The 21,662-nt window shown below is 45.4% G+C and overlaps 1 protein-coding gene across 1 annotated transcript in view; it reads left to right on the top strand.

The window, feature by feature from the left end:
• Positions 1 to 21,662, top strand: part of LOC126267812 (trace amine-associated receptor 8a-like) — a 137,973-nt gene that overhangs the window by 58,597 nt on the left and 57,714 nt on the right. The window contains exon 3 of the mRNA XM_049973117.1: positions 13,797 to 14,004. Coding sequence (XP_049829074.1) covers positions 13,797 to 14,004 — 208 coding nt within the window. The remainder of the gene's footprint in view (positions 1 to 13,796; positions 14,005 to 21,662) is intronic.

Here is a 21,662-nt window from a genome sequence, read left to right as displayed (position 1 = left end):
TTAAGAAGATGTGCACGATTGTCGTCCATGATACGAATGACTCGCCAGTATACTGCCGATAAGATTACACTATCTGTCGGAGGATGGCATTCGCGTAACGCACAGCTGTTTCGGCGCCTACCATGACTACCATCGGCGTACGTCGGCCCCTCATAATGCCACCACAAAAGTGCAGGGAACCAACCACCTTGCTGCACTCGCTGGGCAGTGTGTGTCAGGCCTTCAGCCTAACCGGGTTGCCTCCAAACACGTCTCCATCGATTGTCTGACTGAAGGAATATGCAGGCCGGAGTGGCCGAGCAGTTCTAGGCGCTACAGTCTGGAACCGCGCAACCGCTACGGTCGCAGATTGGAATCCTGCCTCGGGCATGGATGAGTGCGATGTCCTTAGGTTAGTTAGGTTTAAGTAGTTCTAAGTTCTAGAGGACTCATGACCTAAGGAGTTAAGTCCCATAGTGCTCAGAGCCATTTGAAGCATTTTTTGAAAGCATATTCAACACTCATCAGTGAAGGGAATGCGATGCGAATCCCGAGCGGTCCATTCGGCATGTTCTTGGGTTCATCTGTACCGGGCTGCATGGTGTTGTGGTTGCAAACATTGACCTCGCCATGGGCGTCGGGAGTGAAGTTGCGCATCGTGCAGCCTATTGGGCACAGTTTGATTCATAACATGACGTCCTGTGGCTGCACGAAAAGCATTATTCAACATGCTGGCGTTGCTGTCAGGGTTCCTCCGAACCATAATCCGTAGGTAACGGTCATCCACTGCAGTAGTAGCCCTTGGGCGGCGTGAGCGAGACATGTCACCGACAGTTCCTATCTCTCTATATCTCCTCCATGTCCGAACAACATCGCTTTGGTTCATTCCGAGACACCTGGACATTCCCTTGTTGAGAGCCTTCCCTGGCACAAACTAACAATGCGGACGTGATCGAACCGCGTTATTGACCGTCTAGGCATGGACGAACCACAGACAACACGAGCCGCCTACCTTCTTCCTGGTGGAATGACTGGGACTGATCGGCTGTCGGACCCCCTCCATGTATAGCCGCTACTCATGGATGGAGTCTAAGCGACTGTGTCTGTGATACAATATAAATAGTCAACGTCTATCTTCACGAGTTCTGGAAACCGGGGTGATCCAAAACTTTGTTTCATGTGCATATTAAACTTGTTTAAAGCTAAACCTAGGAAAATTCGTATTTTACTTCTAGATGAACAGGTGTTACGGAACGAAAGTTTTTATTGAATTATCACGACAACAACTCAAAAGACAGGATTAACAAAGATCTTCTTCTCCTGCTACCAGAATCGCTTTTTGATGATGAAACATTTAGATGCTGCTGCCATTCGTGAATAATATAAAAGCTCCAATGAAAGAAAAGAAACCTTTGCGGACCATACAGTCTATGCCAGCGAAGCAATGAGCGCATTGCTGGTTGACGAGAAACCCCTCTAACAAACAAACACTTTTAAATATCTGGGATGTGAAATCTCGAATATTACATGCAATGATTAAAAAAACCAAACAGCAAAAATTCGAACAATTGTAAGATACTATAAATCGCACTCTCCTTAAAAAAGTAAAGAAAGAGACTTACTAAAATTTTATGTGATGGCACTACCTGTTCCAATGTGTGGGTCAGAGACTTGGACTCCAACTGCCATTCACCGGAGGTGTATTTGAGTAGCAGGATGAGACTCCTAAGACCTGTAGCTGGTTACAAACTCATGAATCGGACAAAGAAAAAAAAGTACAGAAAGAAATGGCAGGAATACATTCAAAGGATGTCGTATGAAGAAACACCTATTTTTGATACAGAAATATACATCTCAAGGGGGAAGAAATGTTGGGCGTCATAAAACAGATTGAAAGGTCAGTTGCAATCTACTTTTAACCAGAACAGTAAGGATGCCTATGACAAAACCATATTGTTGATGATATGGACACGGTTAATGCACAGATTTTCAAGCACGCCATTAACAAAATCATCTGTTATACTGCCTTTGAGATAAGTCAATCCACGAGGTACATCTCTGTACAAAGGTACAGTTCTGTAAAACCCAGGGCACATACCCCACAAACCTTACAGCAAGTTAACGTTTTGTGCCTCACTGCAAAAATATTTATGTAGCCATGAAGAGGCTTATTCATATCTTAAGAACTCGTGATTTAAATGTTTCCTAAAATAGCTGTCCGAAACTTCATTTAATTTTAATACATTGATTTGGAATCTGCAGCATTCAAATACCGCTCAGACCATCTTTATTTAGGGGTTTTCCTTGGTTTGACTTACTCACTTGAAACGAATGCCACTGTGGTTCGTTGAACAAAACAAGGTGGATTTCGCGCTCAGTGTAACAACTTCGACTCAGACGAGGCAAGCTCTCATCCTCTTTCATAGTTTAAATAGACGAACATCAAACAAATGCCAGCGCGAAATTCATTCTTAGTACATTGGTTCTGGCTGCTTGATTTGTGCGTTAATCACAGCATTCTAGTTGTAGATAAGTAGGGTGGTCAAGATGATACCCGGACATAGCTGGATGATACTCCACATGGCCAGACAATTGGAAGATCAGGTGCCAGCCGCAATCAGCGTAAGGACAAGACACTAGAATAGGGGAAACATTCAACATTAGTACCGCATGCCGGTACTGATGCATGCCAGAACGTCAGCCGTTATCTTCCTTGATATGGCAAAAGATGTGCTCAAAACACAGACCCGCTAGATAGGAGCGGGGGGAGGGAGCTCTACGCACACCATAACACGTCTCTCACCTGATTTTGTATCGCTGGCTTTGAGAAGTTGTTTTGTGTGCCTCGCGATCGCAAGGTTAACTCCCCTAATGCAAAGACACTACGTGGCTCGAATTTTTGTCCTCTGTGGGTGTTTCAAAGCACAGTGGTGCAATTGTTGGTCACGGATTAGTAGAGTTTAATAGTGGATAATAATACTCAACGGCTCTTCATCTGGCGTGCATCTGGAACTGCAAATACTGTGGTGGTAGTATTCTGGTCTGTAATGGACTCATGCTAGGAGGAAACATTCCACTTATTTCATATTAATACAGTTATGGATGCGAGTTTTAAGGTGTACAGCACATGGAATATGTTTTTCACGTATCATAGAGCTGGGTACGGTCATACGACAGTTTTAAGCTATACAGGGCTGACACGCAAGAAGTTCGAGAAAGATAAAAGGGAATCTTTGGGAGAATAGTGACGTTGAAACGACTCCATGTTCCACGTAAAAGTTCCATTGTATTGAGCATTTTCAGCTTTATGGCATTGTGCAACATAAATAATTTGTGGCGTGTCACAGCAATTCTAAGGCCGCTTTTCACTTATACACTCCTGGAAATGGAAAAAAGAACACATTGACTCCGGTGTGTCAGACCCACCATACTTGCTCCGGACACTGCGAGAGGGCTGTACAAGCAATGATCACACGCATGGCACAGCGGACACACCAGGAACCGCGGTGTTGGCCGTCGAATGGCGCTAGCTGCGCAGCATTTATGCACCGCCGCCGTCAGTGTCAGCCAGTTTGCCGTGGCATACGGAGCTCCATCGCAGTCTGTAACACTGGTAGCATGCCGCGACAGCGTGGACGTGAACCGTATGTGCAGTTGACGGACTTTGAGCGAGGACGTATAGTGGGCATGCGGGAGGCCGGGTGGACGTACCGCCGAATTGCTCAACACGTGGGGCGTGAGGTCTCCACATTACATCGATGTTGTCGCCAGTGGTCGGCGGAAGGTGCACGTGCCCGTCGACCTGGGACCGGACCGCAGCGACGCACGGATGCACGCCAAGACCGTAGGATCCTACGCAGTGCCGTAGGGGACCGCACCGCCACTTCCCAGCAAATTAGGGACACTGTTGCTCCTGGGGTATCGGCGAGGACCATTCGCAACCGTCTCCATGAAGCTGGGCTACGGTCCCGCACACCGTTAGGCCGTCTTCCGCTCACGCCCCAACATCGTGCAGCCCGCCTCCAGTGGTGTCGCGACAGGCGTGAATGGAGCGACGAATGGAGACGTGTCGTCTTCAGCGATGAGAGTCGCTTCTGCCTTGGTGCCAATGATGGTCGTATGCGTGTTTGGCGCCGTGCAGGTGAGCGCCACAATCAGGACTGCATACGACCGAGGCACACAGGGCCAACACCCGGCATCATGGTGTGGGGAGCGATCTCCTACACTGGCCGTACACCTCTGGTGATCGTCGAGGGGACACTGAATAGTGCACGGTACATCCAAACCGTCATCGAACCCATCGTTCTACCATTCCTAGACCGGCAAGGGAACTTGCTGTTCCAACAGGACAACGCACGTCCGCATGTATCCCGTGCCACCCAACGTGCTCTAGAAGGTGTAAGTCAACTACCCTGGCCAGCAAGATCTCCGGATCTGTCCCCCATTGAGCATGTTTGGGCCTGGATGAAGCGTCGTCTCACGCGATCTGCTCGTCCAGCACGAACGCTGGTCCAACTGAGGCGCCAGGTGGTAATGGTATGGCAAGCCGTTCCATAGGACTACATCCAGCATCTCTACGATCGTCTCCATGGGAGAATGGCAGCCTGCATTGCTGCGAAAGGTGGATATACCATGTACTAGTGCCGACATTGTGCATGTTCTGTTGCCTGTGTCTACGTGCCTGTGGTTCTGTCAGTGTGATCATGTCTGACCCCAGGAATGTGTCAATAAAGTTTCCCCTTCCTGGGACAATGAATTCACGGTGTTCTTATTTCAATTTCCAGGAGTGTAGCTCACAGCAGTACCACTACTAATAACTTATACCTGTCCCTCGATGTAGCACCAATAATTTATGCTTGTCAGAGGCACAAAGCCTAAAGTGCAAAAGCGTAAGAATAACTTCTACAGCCAAATACGGGATACGACTTCTCAGTACTCATACTGGTCGCGTATCCTTTAGTGACAATATTATTTTAACAACACTATGTTGGGTAAATCTAGAGAAACAATACGGAAGGAAGACAGAGTGACCATTCTGCTGCCAGCAGTGATTATCTGGCCTAGGGATCGCGGAGGTAAGAGGAGAAAGACTGGCGCTCGAGGAGAGGCATACAGACGGCTATATGGCCCTTGATCTATATATAAATTCAGTACGACGGAACGCAGCCAATACTGAATTATGCAGGCAGGAAAGAATGAGCACTGGGTATGTTGGCCGGCCGAGCCTCGTCCGCGACTCGGAAGAGCTCGTGCCGACGGCCATCGAGCGCGCTGGGTGGAACCAGCTGCAAATAGTGGCACATGTCGGGGCGAATGACGCCTGCTGCTTGGTTTCTGATACCATCCTCAGTTGCTTTCGGCAGATGGCTGATTTGGGGAAGATAGCTAGCATCGCATATAGGTCAACCCTGGTCCCCTGCTTTGGAGCATGGGCTCAAACGACACTGTAACGGTATCACATGCGAATTTCCCAACCTCTACTTTCGGGGGATCGCCCTTAATAAGTCAGGCGTGCACTACATGCATGGGGCTGCTACAAAAGTAGCGGAGAACGTGTGGCGTGCACACAGGAAGCTCTTCCCTTGGGATCAGAGACTAATTATTAGCAAAAATCGAAGTAAAAAGGCATAATGTCCTCAGAGAATGCTGGTCCTTGCTAATGAGCTACAGAGAATTTCAATATGATATTACACTAATGGCCACTGAAATTGCGTCACTAACAACAAATGCAGATGGTGAACGGGTATTCATTGGACAAGGGATCGAATGAAGGGTAGAGCCACGGGTAGTAACACATCTGAAATGTAACGTCTACTGTTCAAAGTGCCGTCAATGCGACCAAGAGGTAACCGAGACGTGTAACCAATGGCACCCCGTACCATCACGCTGGGTGATACACCAGTATGGCGATGACGAATACAAGCTTCCAATGTGCGTTCACCGCGATGTCACCACACAGGGATGCGATCATCTTGATGTTGTAAACAAAACCTGGATTCATCCGAAAAAAATGACGTTTTGCCATTCGTGCATCCAGGTTCGTCGTTGAGCACGCCATCGCAGGCGCTCCTGTCCGTGATGCAGCGTCAAGGGTAATTGCAGCCATGGTCTCCGAGCTGATAGTCCATGCTGCTGCAAACGTCGTCGAACTGTTCGTGCAGATGGTTGTTGTCTTGCAAACGTCCCCATCTGTTGACTTAGGGATCGAGACGTGGCTGTGGATAAGATACCTGTCATCTAGACTGCTAGTGATACGAGGCCATTGGGATCCAGCACGGCGTTCCGTATATTACCCTCCTGAACACACCGATTCCATATTCTGCTAACAATCATTGGATCACGACCAACGCGAGCAGCAATGTCGCGATACGATAAACCGCAATCGCGATAAGCTACAATCCGACCAAGTCGGAAACGTGATGGTACTCATTTCTCCTCCTTACACGAGGCATCACAACGAAGTTTCATCAGGCAACGCCGGTCAGCTGCTGTTTGTGTATGAGAAATAGGTTCGAAACTTTCCTCATGTCAGCAAGTTGTAGGTGCCGCGACCGACGCCAAACTTGTGTCAATGCTCTGAAAAGCTAATCATTTGCATATCACAGCATCTTCTGCCTGTCGGTTAAATTTCGCTTCTGTAGTACGTCATTATCGTGGTGTATCAATTTTAATGGCCAATAGTGTAGTAAACTGCTTGAGCATCTAAGGAAAGATCCCAGAATTTGTATTGCGTATTGAATGTCACAACACCCGAATAGTATTAGCAACAAAAGTTGCTTCAAACGGCAGTAAATGGCAACGAAATGTTAGGTTCAGACTGGAAAATTATAATAGGGACTGGTTAATCGACAATGGCGGTGGAGTATTTATTGCAGCAAGAAATTCGATACTATGCAGCGATTCGGACTGTGAATTAATCTAACTGAAGTTAAGCGTGAAAGATCAGTCAAAAAGCGTAATCGAATGCTTTTGCAGACCGCCTGTGCCGGGAGCTATAGTAGTAGCGTGCTTCAGAGAGAGCTTGCAGAATATCGTTAGTAATTTTCCTGATCGTGGTGTTGTATTGCGGGGTGTCTTCAACTTGCCAGAAATATATTGGGAGAGTCATGCCAGAAAAACTGGTACTGCAGCCAGAGAGTCCTGTTATTCTGAATCTGTTGTCCAAAAATTCGTATCAGTTAACGGAGAGGAAAATATCAGCGATCATAAGACTGTGATCGCATCTGCAAGGAATGCTAAAAATGTAGGAAAATACTTTCTCTTTGCTTGGGTGACAGGATACAAATTACAGAATATCTCAGAATTCAGCATCAAATATTCAGTGTCGAGGACGAAGCTGTGGCACATAAACTGAAAATATTCAAAAGCATCGTTCAGTGTGTGTGTGAGTGGGGGGGGGGGGGGGGGGGGGGTTGAGGTTTTCGGGCGCTAAACAGCGTGGTCATCAGCGCCCAAACGCTTAGAAACAGGAACACATGCGGTGAAGGCACGAAGACGGACAGCGAACAAGGAAAACTGCTAAAAGACACAGACCTGACGCAGTTCTAAATCCTCTCATACAGAGGCAAAACAAGAGGAAAAGAAACGCACTAAAAAGAAAGGAAACACAAGGAAAAGAGAACAGAAATCGAAGTGAAACAAGTAGGTAATCGTGCCTGGCGGACCTCGTACCTAAAACCTGGGTGAGCCAGTCACTCAGCAGCACACTAAAGTCCTCTACCTAAAATCCGAGGCAACAAATTGGACAGGACACATAACTGTAAGACCTTAACCACAGTCGTTGCGTCATCTTGCAAAATAGAGGGCAAATCCAGTGGCAAGGAAACCACCGCCCTCTGGTCAGAGAATAAAGGACAGTCAAGTAGAATGTGGCGGACAGTAACCTGGACGCCACAAGCACTGCAGATTGGGGGGTCCTCCCGCCGGAGTAAGAAACCATGCGTGAAGGGACTGTGCTCGATGCAGAGGCGAGTGAGGAGAACCTCATCCCGCCTGCTTGACTGGTAGGACGTTCGCCATGGCCGCGTGGTGGCCTTGACCAGACGCAGCTTATTTTCACCGACTGCCAGCCACTCCTCTTCTCAAATATGTTCCGATTATGGTCCGAAGGAACGGGAAGACACCCCTCAGTTTAATAGCAGTGTTAGAAAACTACTACGTACAGAAAGAGAGCTGCGTCACAGATTCTAGAGAAGTAAAAACCTAGCTCATAAACAACAGCTAAACAAAGCGAAAATAAGAGTAAGGAGAGCAATGAGAGAGGAATTCCGTGACTTGGAAAGCAAATATTTTGTCAAACGGTATGAGTAAAAACCCTGAGGTGTTTTGGTCTTGTGTAAAATCTGTAAGCAGATCAAAATCCTCTGTTCATTCACTCGCTGGCCATACTGGCACCAAAGCGAAAGATGACAGATAGGAGGCCGAAATATTATATTCTGTCTTCCGAAATTGTTTCACCACGAAAGATCGTAACACGCTCACTCCTTTCAGTCACCGTGAGAACGCACAAACGGCAGATATTGAATTAGTCGATAACGGAATAGAAAAGCAACTACAGTCGCTTAGTAGTGGAAATGCGTCAGGACCAAATGAGGTACCTATAAGATTCTGAAAAGATTATGCGAAAAAACTTGCTCCAATTTAGCAGCAAACGAACGTCATTCCCGTTTACGGGAAAGGACGCAGGACAGATGCAAGTTGGTTGGTTGGTTGGTTGTTTGGGGGAAGAGACCAAACTGCGAGGTCATCGGTCTCAGCGGATTACGGAAGGACGGGGAAGGAAGTCGGCCGTGCCCTTTCGAAGGAACCATCCCGGAATTTGCATGGAGAGATTTAGGGAAATCACGGAAAACCTAAATCAGGATGGCCGGAAGCGGGATTGAACCGTCGTCCTCCCGAATGCGAGTCCAGTGTGCTAACCACTGCGCCACCTCGCTCGGTCAGATGCAAGTAATCATAGACCAATATCGTTGACGTCAATCTGTTGTACAATTATGAAACACGTTTCTTGCTGTAGAATTATGACACTTCTTGAGAATAAAAATCTCTTCAGCAAAAGTCACCATAGAATCCGAAAACTAAGATCTTGTGAAACCCAGATCCCTCTGACCGTACGTGAGATCCATAGCGCTGTAGACAAGAGATACGCTGTCGTGTTCCTTGGCTTCAGCAAGGGATTTGACGATGTCCTGCACTGCAATTTAGTAAAAAAAATCCGAGCTTACCGAGTATTAGACGGGAGATTCGACTGGATTCAAGAGTTCCTCGCATGTCGATGTCACACTTAACGGAACAAAATCGACAGATGTAAACGTTTCCGTCGTACACCAAGTAAGTGTGATAGGGCCCATATTGTCAACCATGTATATAAATGATCTAGTAGAAATCGTCGGAAGCTCTTTAACATTCTTCGCATATGATACGATTGTGTATAAGAAAGTAACAATGCCAGAAGACAGTATCGATTTGCAGAATGACCTGAAGACTACTGAGTAATTTTGCGGCCTTTGGCAGTTGAAGGTATATAAATGTAGTACATGGCGCAAACATAGAAAAGAAATTCACTACTGCAGTACTACACTATTGATCACAAATTGCTGGAAACAGTATTTACGTAAAATATCTAGGAGAAACTGTTCAGAGCGACCTTAATTAGAATGACAACTGAGAAAAAAATGGTTCAAATGGCTCTGAGCACTATGGGACTTAACGTCTATGGTCATCAGTCCCCTAGCACTTAGAACTACTTAAACCTAACTAAGCTAAGAACATCACACAACACCCAGTCATCACGAGGCAGAGGAAATCCCTGACTCCGCCGGGAATCGAACCCGGGAACCGAGAACGCGGACCAACTGAGACAAATATTAGGAAAAGCAGATGGCACAATGAGATTTGTAAAAAGAATCTCATGAAATTAACTCATTTACGAAGGAAGTGGCGTACTAGGCTCTTGTTTGATAGATTCTTGAACATTATTCATGTGTCTGGGTTCCTTACTAGGACCAGGGAGGACTTATGGAATACACACAGAACATACAACGAAGAGCGGCGCGTTTCTTCATGGGATCGTTTAGTTCGCGCGAGAGCGTTCCGGAGATGCTCAACAAACTCCAATGGAGACGTTGCAAGAGAGGCGTTGTGCGTCACGGAGACGTTTACTATTGAAATTTCAAGAGAACACTTTCTGGTAAGAGTCTGACAACATATTACTTCCTCCACATACATCTCGCAAAATAACCACGACGAGAAAATTCGAGGAACCAGAGCGAACACAAAGACCTACCGGCTCATTCTTCTTACGCACCGCTCGCGAGTGGAACATTGAAGGGGGTTCAGTTAGCGGTACCAAAACTACCCCCGGAGTAGGATGTAGATGTAGATACAGGATTATATCCACAATTATAGCTGATAATGGTGCGGAGTATCGACCAAATCTCACTCTGAAGTGGCTTGAGGATGTATACCTTTAAGTTGGTAGCCTATCTGACAGTGATCCATGTCCAGTTACTGGTGCCCGCCTCACATATTTCTGTGCTACTAATGTCTGAAACCAGGCCCACTAAGCCTCGCTAGTGTAATTTGGAAGCTGTTTCATAAAATAAGTAGCAAATTTGACAGGCAAGTCGCTGATACTGCTTGCACCAAGCTGGAAGATTTACCGCAACCAGTCGGGTATGCATCTGCAGTCACGTAGTTCATGCCTCAGTCGCTTGTAATAATCTTGTACTTAGGTATTTTTTGTGCTTGTTTGGCCTCTTTGTTCTCTTGCAACATACAGTCATTTTTCTAATGTATACAACAGCACCGTTATAGTATTCACAGGCTTCAATCGAATGCTCATTCATAAACTTGAAACAGGTCCTGTAGTCAGCTTAGACAGAAATGTGTTATAATAACTAAAATCACCCAATTTGGCAGAGAAGTCAGTAAATACAGTGAAAATTCATACGGAACTTCTATGATTGTGATGTACACAGTTTCAGGAAAGTTAGTCTACGTGATATGTTGGGTAGAAAAGTTAAAAAGGAACGTTTGTTTGTTTGACAATAACATTAAAAAGTGTAGTTACTGAGTTGTATTCTGTGAATACGAAAAATTTCTGGACTGGATTTAAAAAAATAGATGAAAGTTATGACGGTTGGTTCAGTGCTTCAAATATTCCACATAGTCATACATTACCGACTATGCACACAACGTTCATAAAACCATGTGAATGTGAAATTGCGAGAAAAGTACTTCTTTGGGATATTATTCAACTCATGCGTCACATTCAGACCTTCTTAGGTCTCGGCGAGCCATCAGAAGCCTACTCTGTATTTTGTCGTTTCGTGATAGGTTACTATTGATAAGGCCAAGCCACGTCTGTGATGATTCATTTTTTTTTTTTTTTCAGAAAAGAATTTTCTGGCATTTTATTTCAGTCGAGTTGCGCCAGGCGTCCAAGCGTCGTAGTTTTTTGCTCGGCAGTCAAGACGTGCAGGATATATTTCTCTCTTCATCAAAATACTCTAGCAAATGTCGAACACTTGGTTTAGAGATATTTCTCCACTCCGATTTGTGACTCAGCAACGCTGAAACACTACGTATGACCACATGCCCACTGCTTAACACTGCCTCGCCAAAACTGACTGGTGGAATGCACATCTGATGTTTGCGTTTGTTAGTTCAGGCTGCCACCGCAGCTACTGCGCTGCTGTCGCTCACAAACTGGATATAAGATCAGTGTCGGAAGTTATTGCAGTGAAGTTTTATGCTAGTAAGTCCTCTTTTGGTACTTTACTGGTCTCTTGCGTCGAGCCCAAGATGGTACTTGTTTCCAGCCAAACTCAAACTGATCACACCATTCCACTCCTAGCCCGTTCAAAAGGAAATACATAGCTGTCGTGTTGGAAGACAGTGATAACGAAGTTAGAAGACAACTTTATAATGCGATCTTTATGGAAAACACATTTAGATCTGATTTCACGGTCTTTTTTGTGAGTTGTCCTAAAAGGACATCATCGGGATAATAAATGTGCATCACAGATTATTGTGCATTTTTTTCTTCTAACAATCCCGCGAGTGTGCTGTAATAATCTTAGCTATGTATTAAAGATTATTGTGAATGGCTGGTATAGTAGTAGTGTAATGACGAGTATACCAGCACAAAATGTTTATGAATTTGAAAATTGTACGTGACAGAATCAAATGAATGGAAATGCTTTAGATACTAAACGGAAAGAAAATGAAAACTATCTGAAGTAACTAATATCACAGTTAGCTACAATTCACAACACAATAAGGTTGTTGTTTGTTATTGTGGTCTTCAGCCCAGAGACTGGTTTGATGCAACTCTCCATGCCACTCTATTCTGTGCAAGCTTCTTCATCTCCCAGTACCTACTGCAACCTACATCTTTCTGAATGTGCTTAGTGTATCCATCTCTTGGTCTCCCTCTACGATTTTTACCCTCCACGCTGCCCTCCAGTACTAAATTGGTGTTCCCTTGATGCCTCAGAACATGTCCTAACAACCGGCCCCTTCTTATCAAGTTGTGGCACAAACTCCTCTTCTCCCCAAATCTGTTCAATACCTCCTCATTAGTTATGTGATCTTTCCATCTAATCTTCAGCATTCTTCTGCAGCACCACATTTCGAAAGATTCTATTCTCTTCTTGTCCAAAGTATTTATCGTCCATGCTTCACATCCATAAATGGCTACACTCCATACGAATACTTTCAGAAACGACTTCCTGACATTTAAATTTGTACTCCATGGTAACAAATTTCTCTTCTTCAGAAACGCTTTTCTTGCCATTGCCAGTCTATATTTTATATCCTCTCTACTTCGACCATCATTAGTTATTTTGCTCCCCAAATAGTAAAACTCCTTTACTACTTTAAGTGTCACATTTCCTAATCCTATTCCCTCAGTATCACCCGACTTAATTCGACTACATTCCATTATCCTCGTTTTGCCTTTGTTGATGTTCATCTTACATACTCCTTTCAAGACACTGTCCATTCCATTCAACTGCTCTTCCAAGTCCTTTGCTGTCTCTGACAGAATTACAGTTTCATCGGCGACCTCAAAGTTTTCAATTCTTCTCCATGGATATTAGCGCCTCCTTCGAACTTTTCTTTTGTTTCCTTTACTGCTTGCTCAGTATACAGATTGAATAACATCGGGGAGAGGCTACAACCCTGTCTCACTCCCTTCTCAACAACTGCATTCCTTTCATGCGCCTCGACTCTTATAACTGCCATCTGGTTTCTGTACAAATTGTAAATAGCCTTTCGCTCCCTGTAATTCACCCCTGCCACCTTCAGAATTTGAAAGAGAGTATTCCAGTCAACATTGTCAAAAGCTTTCTCTAAGTCTACAAACGCGAGAAAAATAGGTTTGCCTTTCCTTAATCTTTCTTCTAAAATAAGTCGTAAGGTCAGTATTGCCTCACGTGTTACAACATTTCTACGGGATCCAAATTGATCTTCCCCGAGGTCGGCTTCTACCAGTAGTATTTTGCAGCTGTGACTTATTAAACTGATAGTTCGGTAATTTTCACATCTGTCAACACCTGCTTTCTTTGGGATTGGAATTATTATATTCTTCTTGAAGTCTGAGGGTATTTCACCTGTCTCATACATCTTGCTCACCAGATGGTAGAGATTTGTCAGGACTGGCTCTCCCAAGGCCATCAGTAGTTCTAACGGAATATTGTCTAATCCCGGAGCCTTGCTTCGACTCACGTAGCAGTGCATTTTTCAGATATTTTGATTAGGACTATGAGCAACCTCAGATGTGCGTGGTTGCGGCTGAGTGCGCCCCTGCTCAGGCATTATCGCGGCGGTGGCGCACCTGCTGGCGCTGGCGGCGAACCACTACCTGGGCATCCTGCGGCCGCTGCACTACCCGGCCATCATGACGCACCGCAACACGTCCGCGTGCATCGCGCTGCTGTGGCTGCTGCCGGCCGCCTTCTTCTTTGTGTACTTCTCGTCCGTCCCGGGACAGGGCTACCAGAGCCCCACCTGCAACTACAAGTAAGTCGCCAGCCGGTAGTTGCGGTGATGAAACCAGCAGCATGACTAACACATTGTTCTGTGTAGTGATGTGCGCAGTGTGCTGCAGAAAGACATCCGATTTTATACCCTCTATATCTTTGAAGATACAAACGCATGGCAAATCTAAACCTATTCACTTATGTGTGCTGACCAAAAACACTATGTGGTCAAAAGTATCCGGACACCTAGCCGAAAATGACTTACAAGTTCGCGGCGACCTCCATCAGTAATGCTGGAGTTTATTATGGTGTTGGCCCACCCTTAGCCTTGATGACAGCTTCTACTCTCGCGGGAATACGTTGAATCAGGTGCTGCAAGGTTGCTTGGGGAATAGCAGCCCGTTCTTCAGGGAGTGCTACACTGAGGAGAGGTATCGATGTTGGTCGGTGAGACCTGGCACGAAGTCGGCGTTCCAAAACATCCCAAAGGTGTCCTATAGGATTGAGGTCAGGACTCTGTGCAGATCCGTCATTACAGGGATGTTATTTTCGTGTAACCACTCCGCCACAGGCCGTGCATTATTAACAGATGCATGACCGTGTTGAAAGATGCAATCACCATCCCCGAATTTCTCTTCAACAGTGGGAACAAGAAGGTGCTTAAAACATCAATGTAGGCCTGTGCTGTGGTATTACTACGCAAAACAACAAGGAGTGCAAGCTCCCTCCATGAACAACGCGGCCACACCATAACACTACCAACTCCGAATTTTACTGTTGGTACTACACACGCTGGCAGATTACTTTACCCGGACATTCGCCATACCCACACCCCGCTGTCGAATCGCCACGTTGTGTACAGTGACTTGTCACTCCACACAACGTTTATCCACTGTTCGATCGCTCCTTACACCAAGCGAGGGGCCGTTTGGCATTTACCGGCGTGATGTGTGGCTTATGAGCAGCCGCTCCACCATGAAATCCAAGTTTTCTCACCTCCCGCATAACTGTCATAGTACTTACAGTGGATGCTGACGGAGTCTGGAATTCCTGCGTGATGGTCTGGATAGATGGTGGTGGTGGTTGTGTTCAACGTCCCGTCGACAACGAGGTCATTAGAGACGGGGCGCAAGCTCGGTTTAGGGAAGGATTGGGAAGGAAATCGGCCGTGCGCTTTCAAAGGAACCATCCCGGCATTTGCCTGAAACGATTTAGGGAAATAACGGAAAACCTAAATCAGGATGGCTGGAGACGGGATTGAACCGTCGTCCTCCCGAATGCGAGTCCAGTGTGCTAACCACTGCGCCACCTCGCTCGGTCTGGATAGATGTCTGCCTATTACACATTACGACCCTCTTCAACTTTCGGCGGCCTCTGTCAGTCAACAGACGAAGACGGCCTGTACGCTTTTTTGCTATACGTGTTTCCCCCCTGTCACGTCGGAAACAGTGGACCTAGGTATGTTTAGGAGTGTGGAAATTTCGCGTACAGACGTATGACACAAGTGACACCTAACTAACTGACCACGTTTGAAGTCTGTGGGATCCCTGAAGCACCCCATTGTGCTCGCTCGCCATGTCTAATTAGTACTGAGGTTCCTCATATGGAGTACCTGGCATTTTGTGGCAGCACAATCCATCTACTATGAAAAACTTTTTTTCAGGCGGGGGGGGGGGGGGGGGGAGTTGAGGGCCCGGATATTTCCGATCACATTGTGTATCTTTGTTTTTACCAATGATACCAGAATTTGATAAAAAGTTGTGGCAACGATGTTGTAAAATGACAGATGTCTGTCAAATGGCAAGCAGGCTGACAATAGCTGTGGCTGTTGTTATAGCAGTTGAAGCAGTGCAGTATGCAGTGTCGGCTGTGTTTGTGTCACTTGCAGTGTGTATTGTCTGGAAGTGCGGGAGGCCAGTGATGTTGAAGCACCCTGGCAGTATGTTTAGGGAACACAAACAAAGTGCGTCGTGGATCAAGATTTCGGCGGCACGTGGTTGAAGTGCACAACAATATCTTCGGCGACAGCATGAGGCGAGTGGTGATGCAGCATTGCCATATCGTAAAGTGATGACATGGAGGACAATGTTCTGGGATAGCAGCGATGTCATTCATGATCTGCCCCGTTCGGGAGACCCCTCAAAACAGAATATGACAACTGAACTCCTTGCCTTCCCGCTGGATGTGAACTGGACTGAGCGTGAGTTAGCTGCAAATGCAGGCGTGTACCATAAAACAGTGCCACACGTTTTGCACTATATTCCTCGTTTCCGCGAAATTTCAGTGCGTTGATACCACATGCAATGACCGAGGTGCAACAGTGGCATTGTTATGCACTTGCAGAGGAATTGCTCAACCGTTACCACAGGAAGGGTGAAAAGTCTACCTTGGAAGGGTGGTCCATATGGATGAAACCTGGGCTCTGTTGCACAAGCCAATATTAAAGCGCCAATCCAATGAATGGAAGCGTCCTGGTTCTCCTCGCCCACAGTACGTGCGCCATGAACCAGCCGGTGCCAAAGCGATGGTTGTCGTGGAAACGACATCCATCGGTTAATCCCGCATCACGTTGTACCACAGGGACAAGTGGTCACTGCAGCATACTGCAGTCCTACTACAGTAGTTTCTTGGGACATCACCTTCGCCGGTCGGAGTGGCCGTGCGTTTCTAGGCGCCGAGCTACTGTTTGGAGCCGAGCGACCGCTACGGTCGCAGATTCGAATCCTGCCTCGGGCATGGATGTGTGTGCTGTCCTTAGGTTAGTTAGGTTTAATTAATTCTAAGTTCTAGGCGACTGATGACCTCAGAAGTTAAGTCGCATAGTGCTCAGAGCCATTTGAACCATCTGACTTTCGTGCCGCACTGAGAAAAATAAAAGACGGCAGTTTCTATCACTGCATCCTATCACCCATCATGACAATTCATGACGCCACATGGTGAAACACGTGCAGGAGCTGCTGCGCGTGTGGAGGTAGGAGATATTGGAACATCCACCGTATTCACCCTACATCAGTCCATTCGATTACAATCTGTTCGCCAAGAAGAAGGGACTTCTACACGGCACACGATACAATACTAGAGAAGACATCATGCTGCCAAAGGGCTGTCCATGAGAGACATGGACAGAGATGAGCGCGCTGTGTACAATGCCTTCAATCACTGTGGGGCAAGGTGATAGATATCTGGAGCGAATACATTGAGGCCATGCAATACGCTGAATATCTCTCAATAAAGTCTGGTATGAATTAAAACACTGTCGTCACTACTTTTTATCCAACCCACATTCGCAACAGCTTGTTCGACGAAAAATTCGCACCTAAGCACTGAAAAATAGCACAGGTCCGTGCAAAACACGATAAACGATATACAAGTAATTCTGTGAGTTTTAGCACCATATCGTTGATTACCATATCGTTGATATTGATTTGAAGTAGGATTTTGAAACACACAAATTACCCAGAAGAAAACCACCTAGTGACACGGCTTTACAAAAAATACTCCTTGTGTAACACAACTGGCTCTTTGTACGCACGAGATAATGCGTGCTATCGACGGGAGACATCAGATTGACATCATATTTCTATATTTGCAGAAATCTTTTGACACCGCTAGTCACAAGCGGCTTCTAATCAAACTGTATACCTCGGAAGCATCGCCGCAGTTGTGTTACTATATCCGTGGTATCCTGATAGATAGGTGACAATTCGTAGTAACTGACAGAAACTCATGAAGTAGGAAGCGATATCTGGGTTTCCTAAAGGAAATGTTATAACCCCTCTGATGTTCTGATGTTCCTAATCTATAAAAACAATTCAGTATACAAACTGGACAGCCCTCTTAGATTGTCTGTAGATGATGTTGTCATTTACCATCTACTGAAGATACCAGAAGATAAAAAAAGGATATAATATAGATATCAGCAAGATGCAAGAAGTGGTAATTGACTGTAAGCATAAAAAGTGTGAAGTTCTTCATATGACTATAAAAAGTCCTTTAAATTTCGGTTGCATACTGAATGACATAAATTTAAAGGTTTTATCATCCCATGTAGGCTTTCACGGCCGGCGTCTTCATCAGTAAACACTTCCGGGCTAAACGTTTTAGATTCAACTGAATACCTAGGGATTGTATTGTATTGTATGGAACTGGGAACCTATAAAAGATGTAGAGGCTTCGTCCCCGCCGTAGGCTTCAGTGGTTCACAACCCTACAACAAGCCACAGCAGTCCACACATCCCACCACCGCCCCACTCCGAAACCAGGGTTACTGTGCGGTTCATCCCCAGTGGAGCCCCCCCCCCCCCGGGAACGTCTCATACCAGACGAGTGTAACCCCAAATTATTTGCGTGGTGGCGTATTTAAGGTGTACGCGTAAGTGGAGAGAGTGTGAAGCAATCGCCGACAATATGTAACTGAGGCGGAACAAGGGGAACCAGCCCGTATTCACCGAGGCAGATGGAAAACCGCCTTAAAAACCATCCAGAGGCTGGTCGGCACACCGGACCTCGACGCGGATACGCGCCGGGGACGGGCTTCCCGCTCGCAAAGCAGCGCGTCAAACCGTGCGGCTAGCCAGGCGGGCAGGCTGACCTATGGTCGGTCGTCTTTCACATGTGTTCTGCTTCATCAAATTCCGGGCCCAAAACCATTGACCCCATAAACTTCTATCAGTAGGTGATGAACTTTTGTAGGGGCTCTTTGCGTCAATGCAACACAGCACTTAGCAGTTCAATCGCCGACCATGTATCACTAAACCGCTCCACCTTAAAAACATATTTCGAAGCGCAAATGCACAACTACCGCTATCTACCGCAGTGATTAGAAGCCTGGATTGTCTCATTTACCGCGTGCGGTGAGAGCTCTTGTTACCTTACTTGTTGAACGAACCTCGTAACAAAGAGACAGATGGTAATTCCGGTTTTCCGTTGATGAAGATATTACTTTCCATTTACAAACTGTTTTAATGCAACTGCAAGTCGTCTCAAAAAGATTCACATGAATGAAGACAGAAACATGAGGTGAAATTTACTTACTCTTAGGGCAATTAGTCTTTTGAACTTGTGTTACTTCTTTGCATTTACGTTCAAGATCAAGTTCTAATTTACTTTTCACAAAATTTGCATCTGCCCTCCATCACAAAAATTATAACCTTCCACACAATAGTAAAATTAATTGCGTACTTACGCTAGCACGTCCCGTCTTACTGCAGTAATTGAAGTCGTTTTGCCGCGGTGCGCTTTACCCAGCTTTGGGCTGTAAGACATAAAGCGCCGTAATCTGTACAGCGATGTCACGGCACAGCTGTAACTGCATTCCACGGAGACGTAAAACCCCTTTTGTTCCTGTGTTATAGCCCTATTGACTAAACGTAAATTGGGTAATAACTAACCAGGGTGAGACCACGACGTTCGGAACACACTTTTACTCCACATTTATTAGTCTATAAGGACTACATAATGTGCATAGTAAGGCGTACTACTACACGATTTCGACAAAACCGCAAAAGAAGTTTTATGCGTCGATGATGTACCGGCGCGTTGCGTCCCCTCAGCACGGGATGGCATGATCACTTGGTTAGCGCTCTAGCTCCGCAATCTGTGAATCGCTGGATCGAGTCCCGTTAATTATTTTTTCTAATTTATGTACTTTTTTTTCAAACTATGGTCGTAATTTCATATACTGTAGATTACATTTGAAACATAATATAATGAAAAGTCATCACCTATATTTGCTTGTATTTATTTCATGAACGTTTATTGAACAACAAATTTTATTTGGCTATGTACTAATCGTCATTATTACAACAAATATTAGATATTAGTATCGACAAGTAAACGACCAAACGCATAATGTTTTCCTGAAAATGTGTGCATGTAGTGATTTGCGAAATCTCTTAGGCCTGACCGAGTGAGGTGGCGCAGTGATTAACACGCTGGACTCGCATGCGGGAGGACGACGGTTCAAACTCGCGTCCGGCCATCGTGATTTTCGTTTTCCGTGATTTCCCTAAATCGCTCCAGGCAATTTCCAGCATGGTTCCTTTGAAAGGGCACGGCCGATTTCCTCCCACATACTTCCCTAATCCGATGGGATCGATGACCTCGCTGTTTGGTCCCCTCCCCCCAGATTATCCAACCAACCAATCTTAGACCTTTAATCGAGAAGATACCCTGAATGGGTTTGTGTTTGGACGCTTCGAACTGCATACACAGAGACTGGCCACATTCGACAGTTGACTTGCGTAGCGGTGAGACCTTACCAGTGTAGCAAGAACGAATAGTGCGAATTTTTTGAAAATCACAAAATTTACAATTTTATTGCAAAAAGGGAGGTACTCCCAATTATTCGACTACTGCGGATGATGAATGTCATGAAGATTCAATGCATAAAGAAGTTGCAAAGCGCCAGTTAAAAGATGCGATTGTGTACTGCCATACTATCCTTCACGAAGCATTATTGATACAGAATAAGTAAAAAAGATTTGTGCGGATGCAATGACGACTGGAGAAGAAATTTATCGGTCTACCGTCGATATACTCATTAGCACGAAGTAGATCAAAAAGGCGTATTCCGTTAAAATGAAAATTTTTCCACTCCAAAGGTGGACTCACTCCGTTGGAGACAGAAGTAAAAGTAGTGAGACTGGCAAAACAATGCACCACTTCGAATGTACAAATTCTCACGATAAATTGAAAAAACGAAGGACGATTTAAGGGGACAAGAAGAAAACATAAAAACAGTAATGTCTAAAGTACATCCGATGTTCAATCGTACGTTATTTTTATATGATGGCGTACTGTAACTCACTGTGTTAGTGAACAAATGTATTTATACCTTTATTTATCGATGTATCACTTGGGCTTTCCAAGCCTGTCGCTCGTACTGGCAACCTGTGTCTGCAGGCAGACGCATCCAGATGCAAAGCAATAACGGATAGCTCACCTGATAGCCGGTAAAGCGATGTCGCAAATCACGATAGGCATATATTTTCAGGAAAACTTTCTGCATTGGTTGTTTACTTGTGGACGGATATAGAAGTTAGTAAACAGTCAAATAACATTGGAAATTCAATAAACTTCCGTGTAAATATACGCGTTTCTTTTCCTTATGTTACTTCAGGATGTAATATATGTTAAATGACGTGATCAGCGCTATAAAAAATATAAAATAAGAAAGAAAGAAAAAAGAGCCGGACTTCCTCCAGCGATCCAGCGATTACGCGCAAAATTTCTTCTGCGATATTCCAGAAATGTGCAAGTAGTGCGCTTTACTACTAGCACACTGCGTTGACGTAATGGACTAATGGAAGTGTTCATAGTTTAATGGAAATACGTGATCCGAACGCCTTGCCCCCCCCCCCCCCTTGTAAATGTGTGAGCGACGCTGATAACTATACAGGGTGTTACAAAAAGGTACGGCCAAACTTTCAGGAACCATTCTTCACACACAAAGAAAGAAAATACGTAATGTGGACATGTGTCCGGAAACGCTGACTTTCCATGTTAGAGCTCATTTCATTACTTCTCTTCAAATCACATTAATCATGGAATGGAAACACACAGCAGCAGAACGTACGAGCGTTACTTCAAACACATAGTTACAGAAAATGCTTAAAATGTCCTCCGTTAGCGAGGATACATGCATCCACCCTCCGTCGGATGGAATCCCTGATGCGCTGATGCAGCCCTGGAGGCAGG

The sequence above is a fragment of the Schistocerca gregaria genome, chromosome 4 (genome assembly GCF_023897955.1).
Source record: "Schistocerca gregaria isolate iqSchGreg1 chromosome 4, iqSchGreg1.2, whole genome shotgun sequence".
In the NCBI taxonomy this organism is placed as follows: Eukaryota; Metazoa; Arthropoda; class Insecta; order Orthoptera; family Acrididae; genus Schistocerca; species Schistocerca gregaria.
Note: the sequence above shows the minus strand (reverse complement) of the source record. Positions and strands in the feature narration are given on the sequence as shown.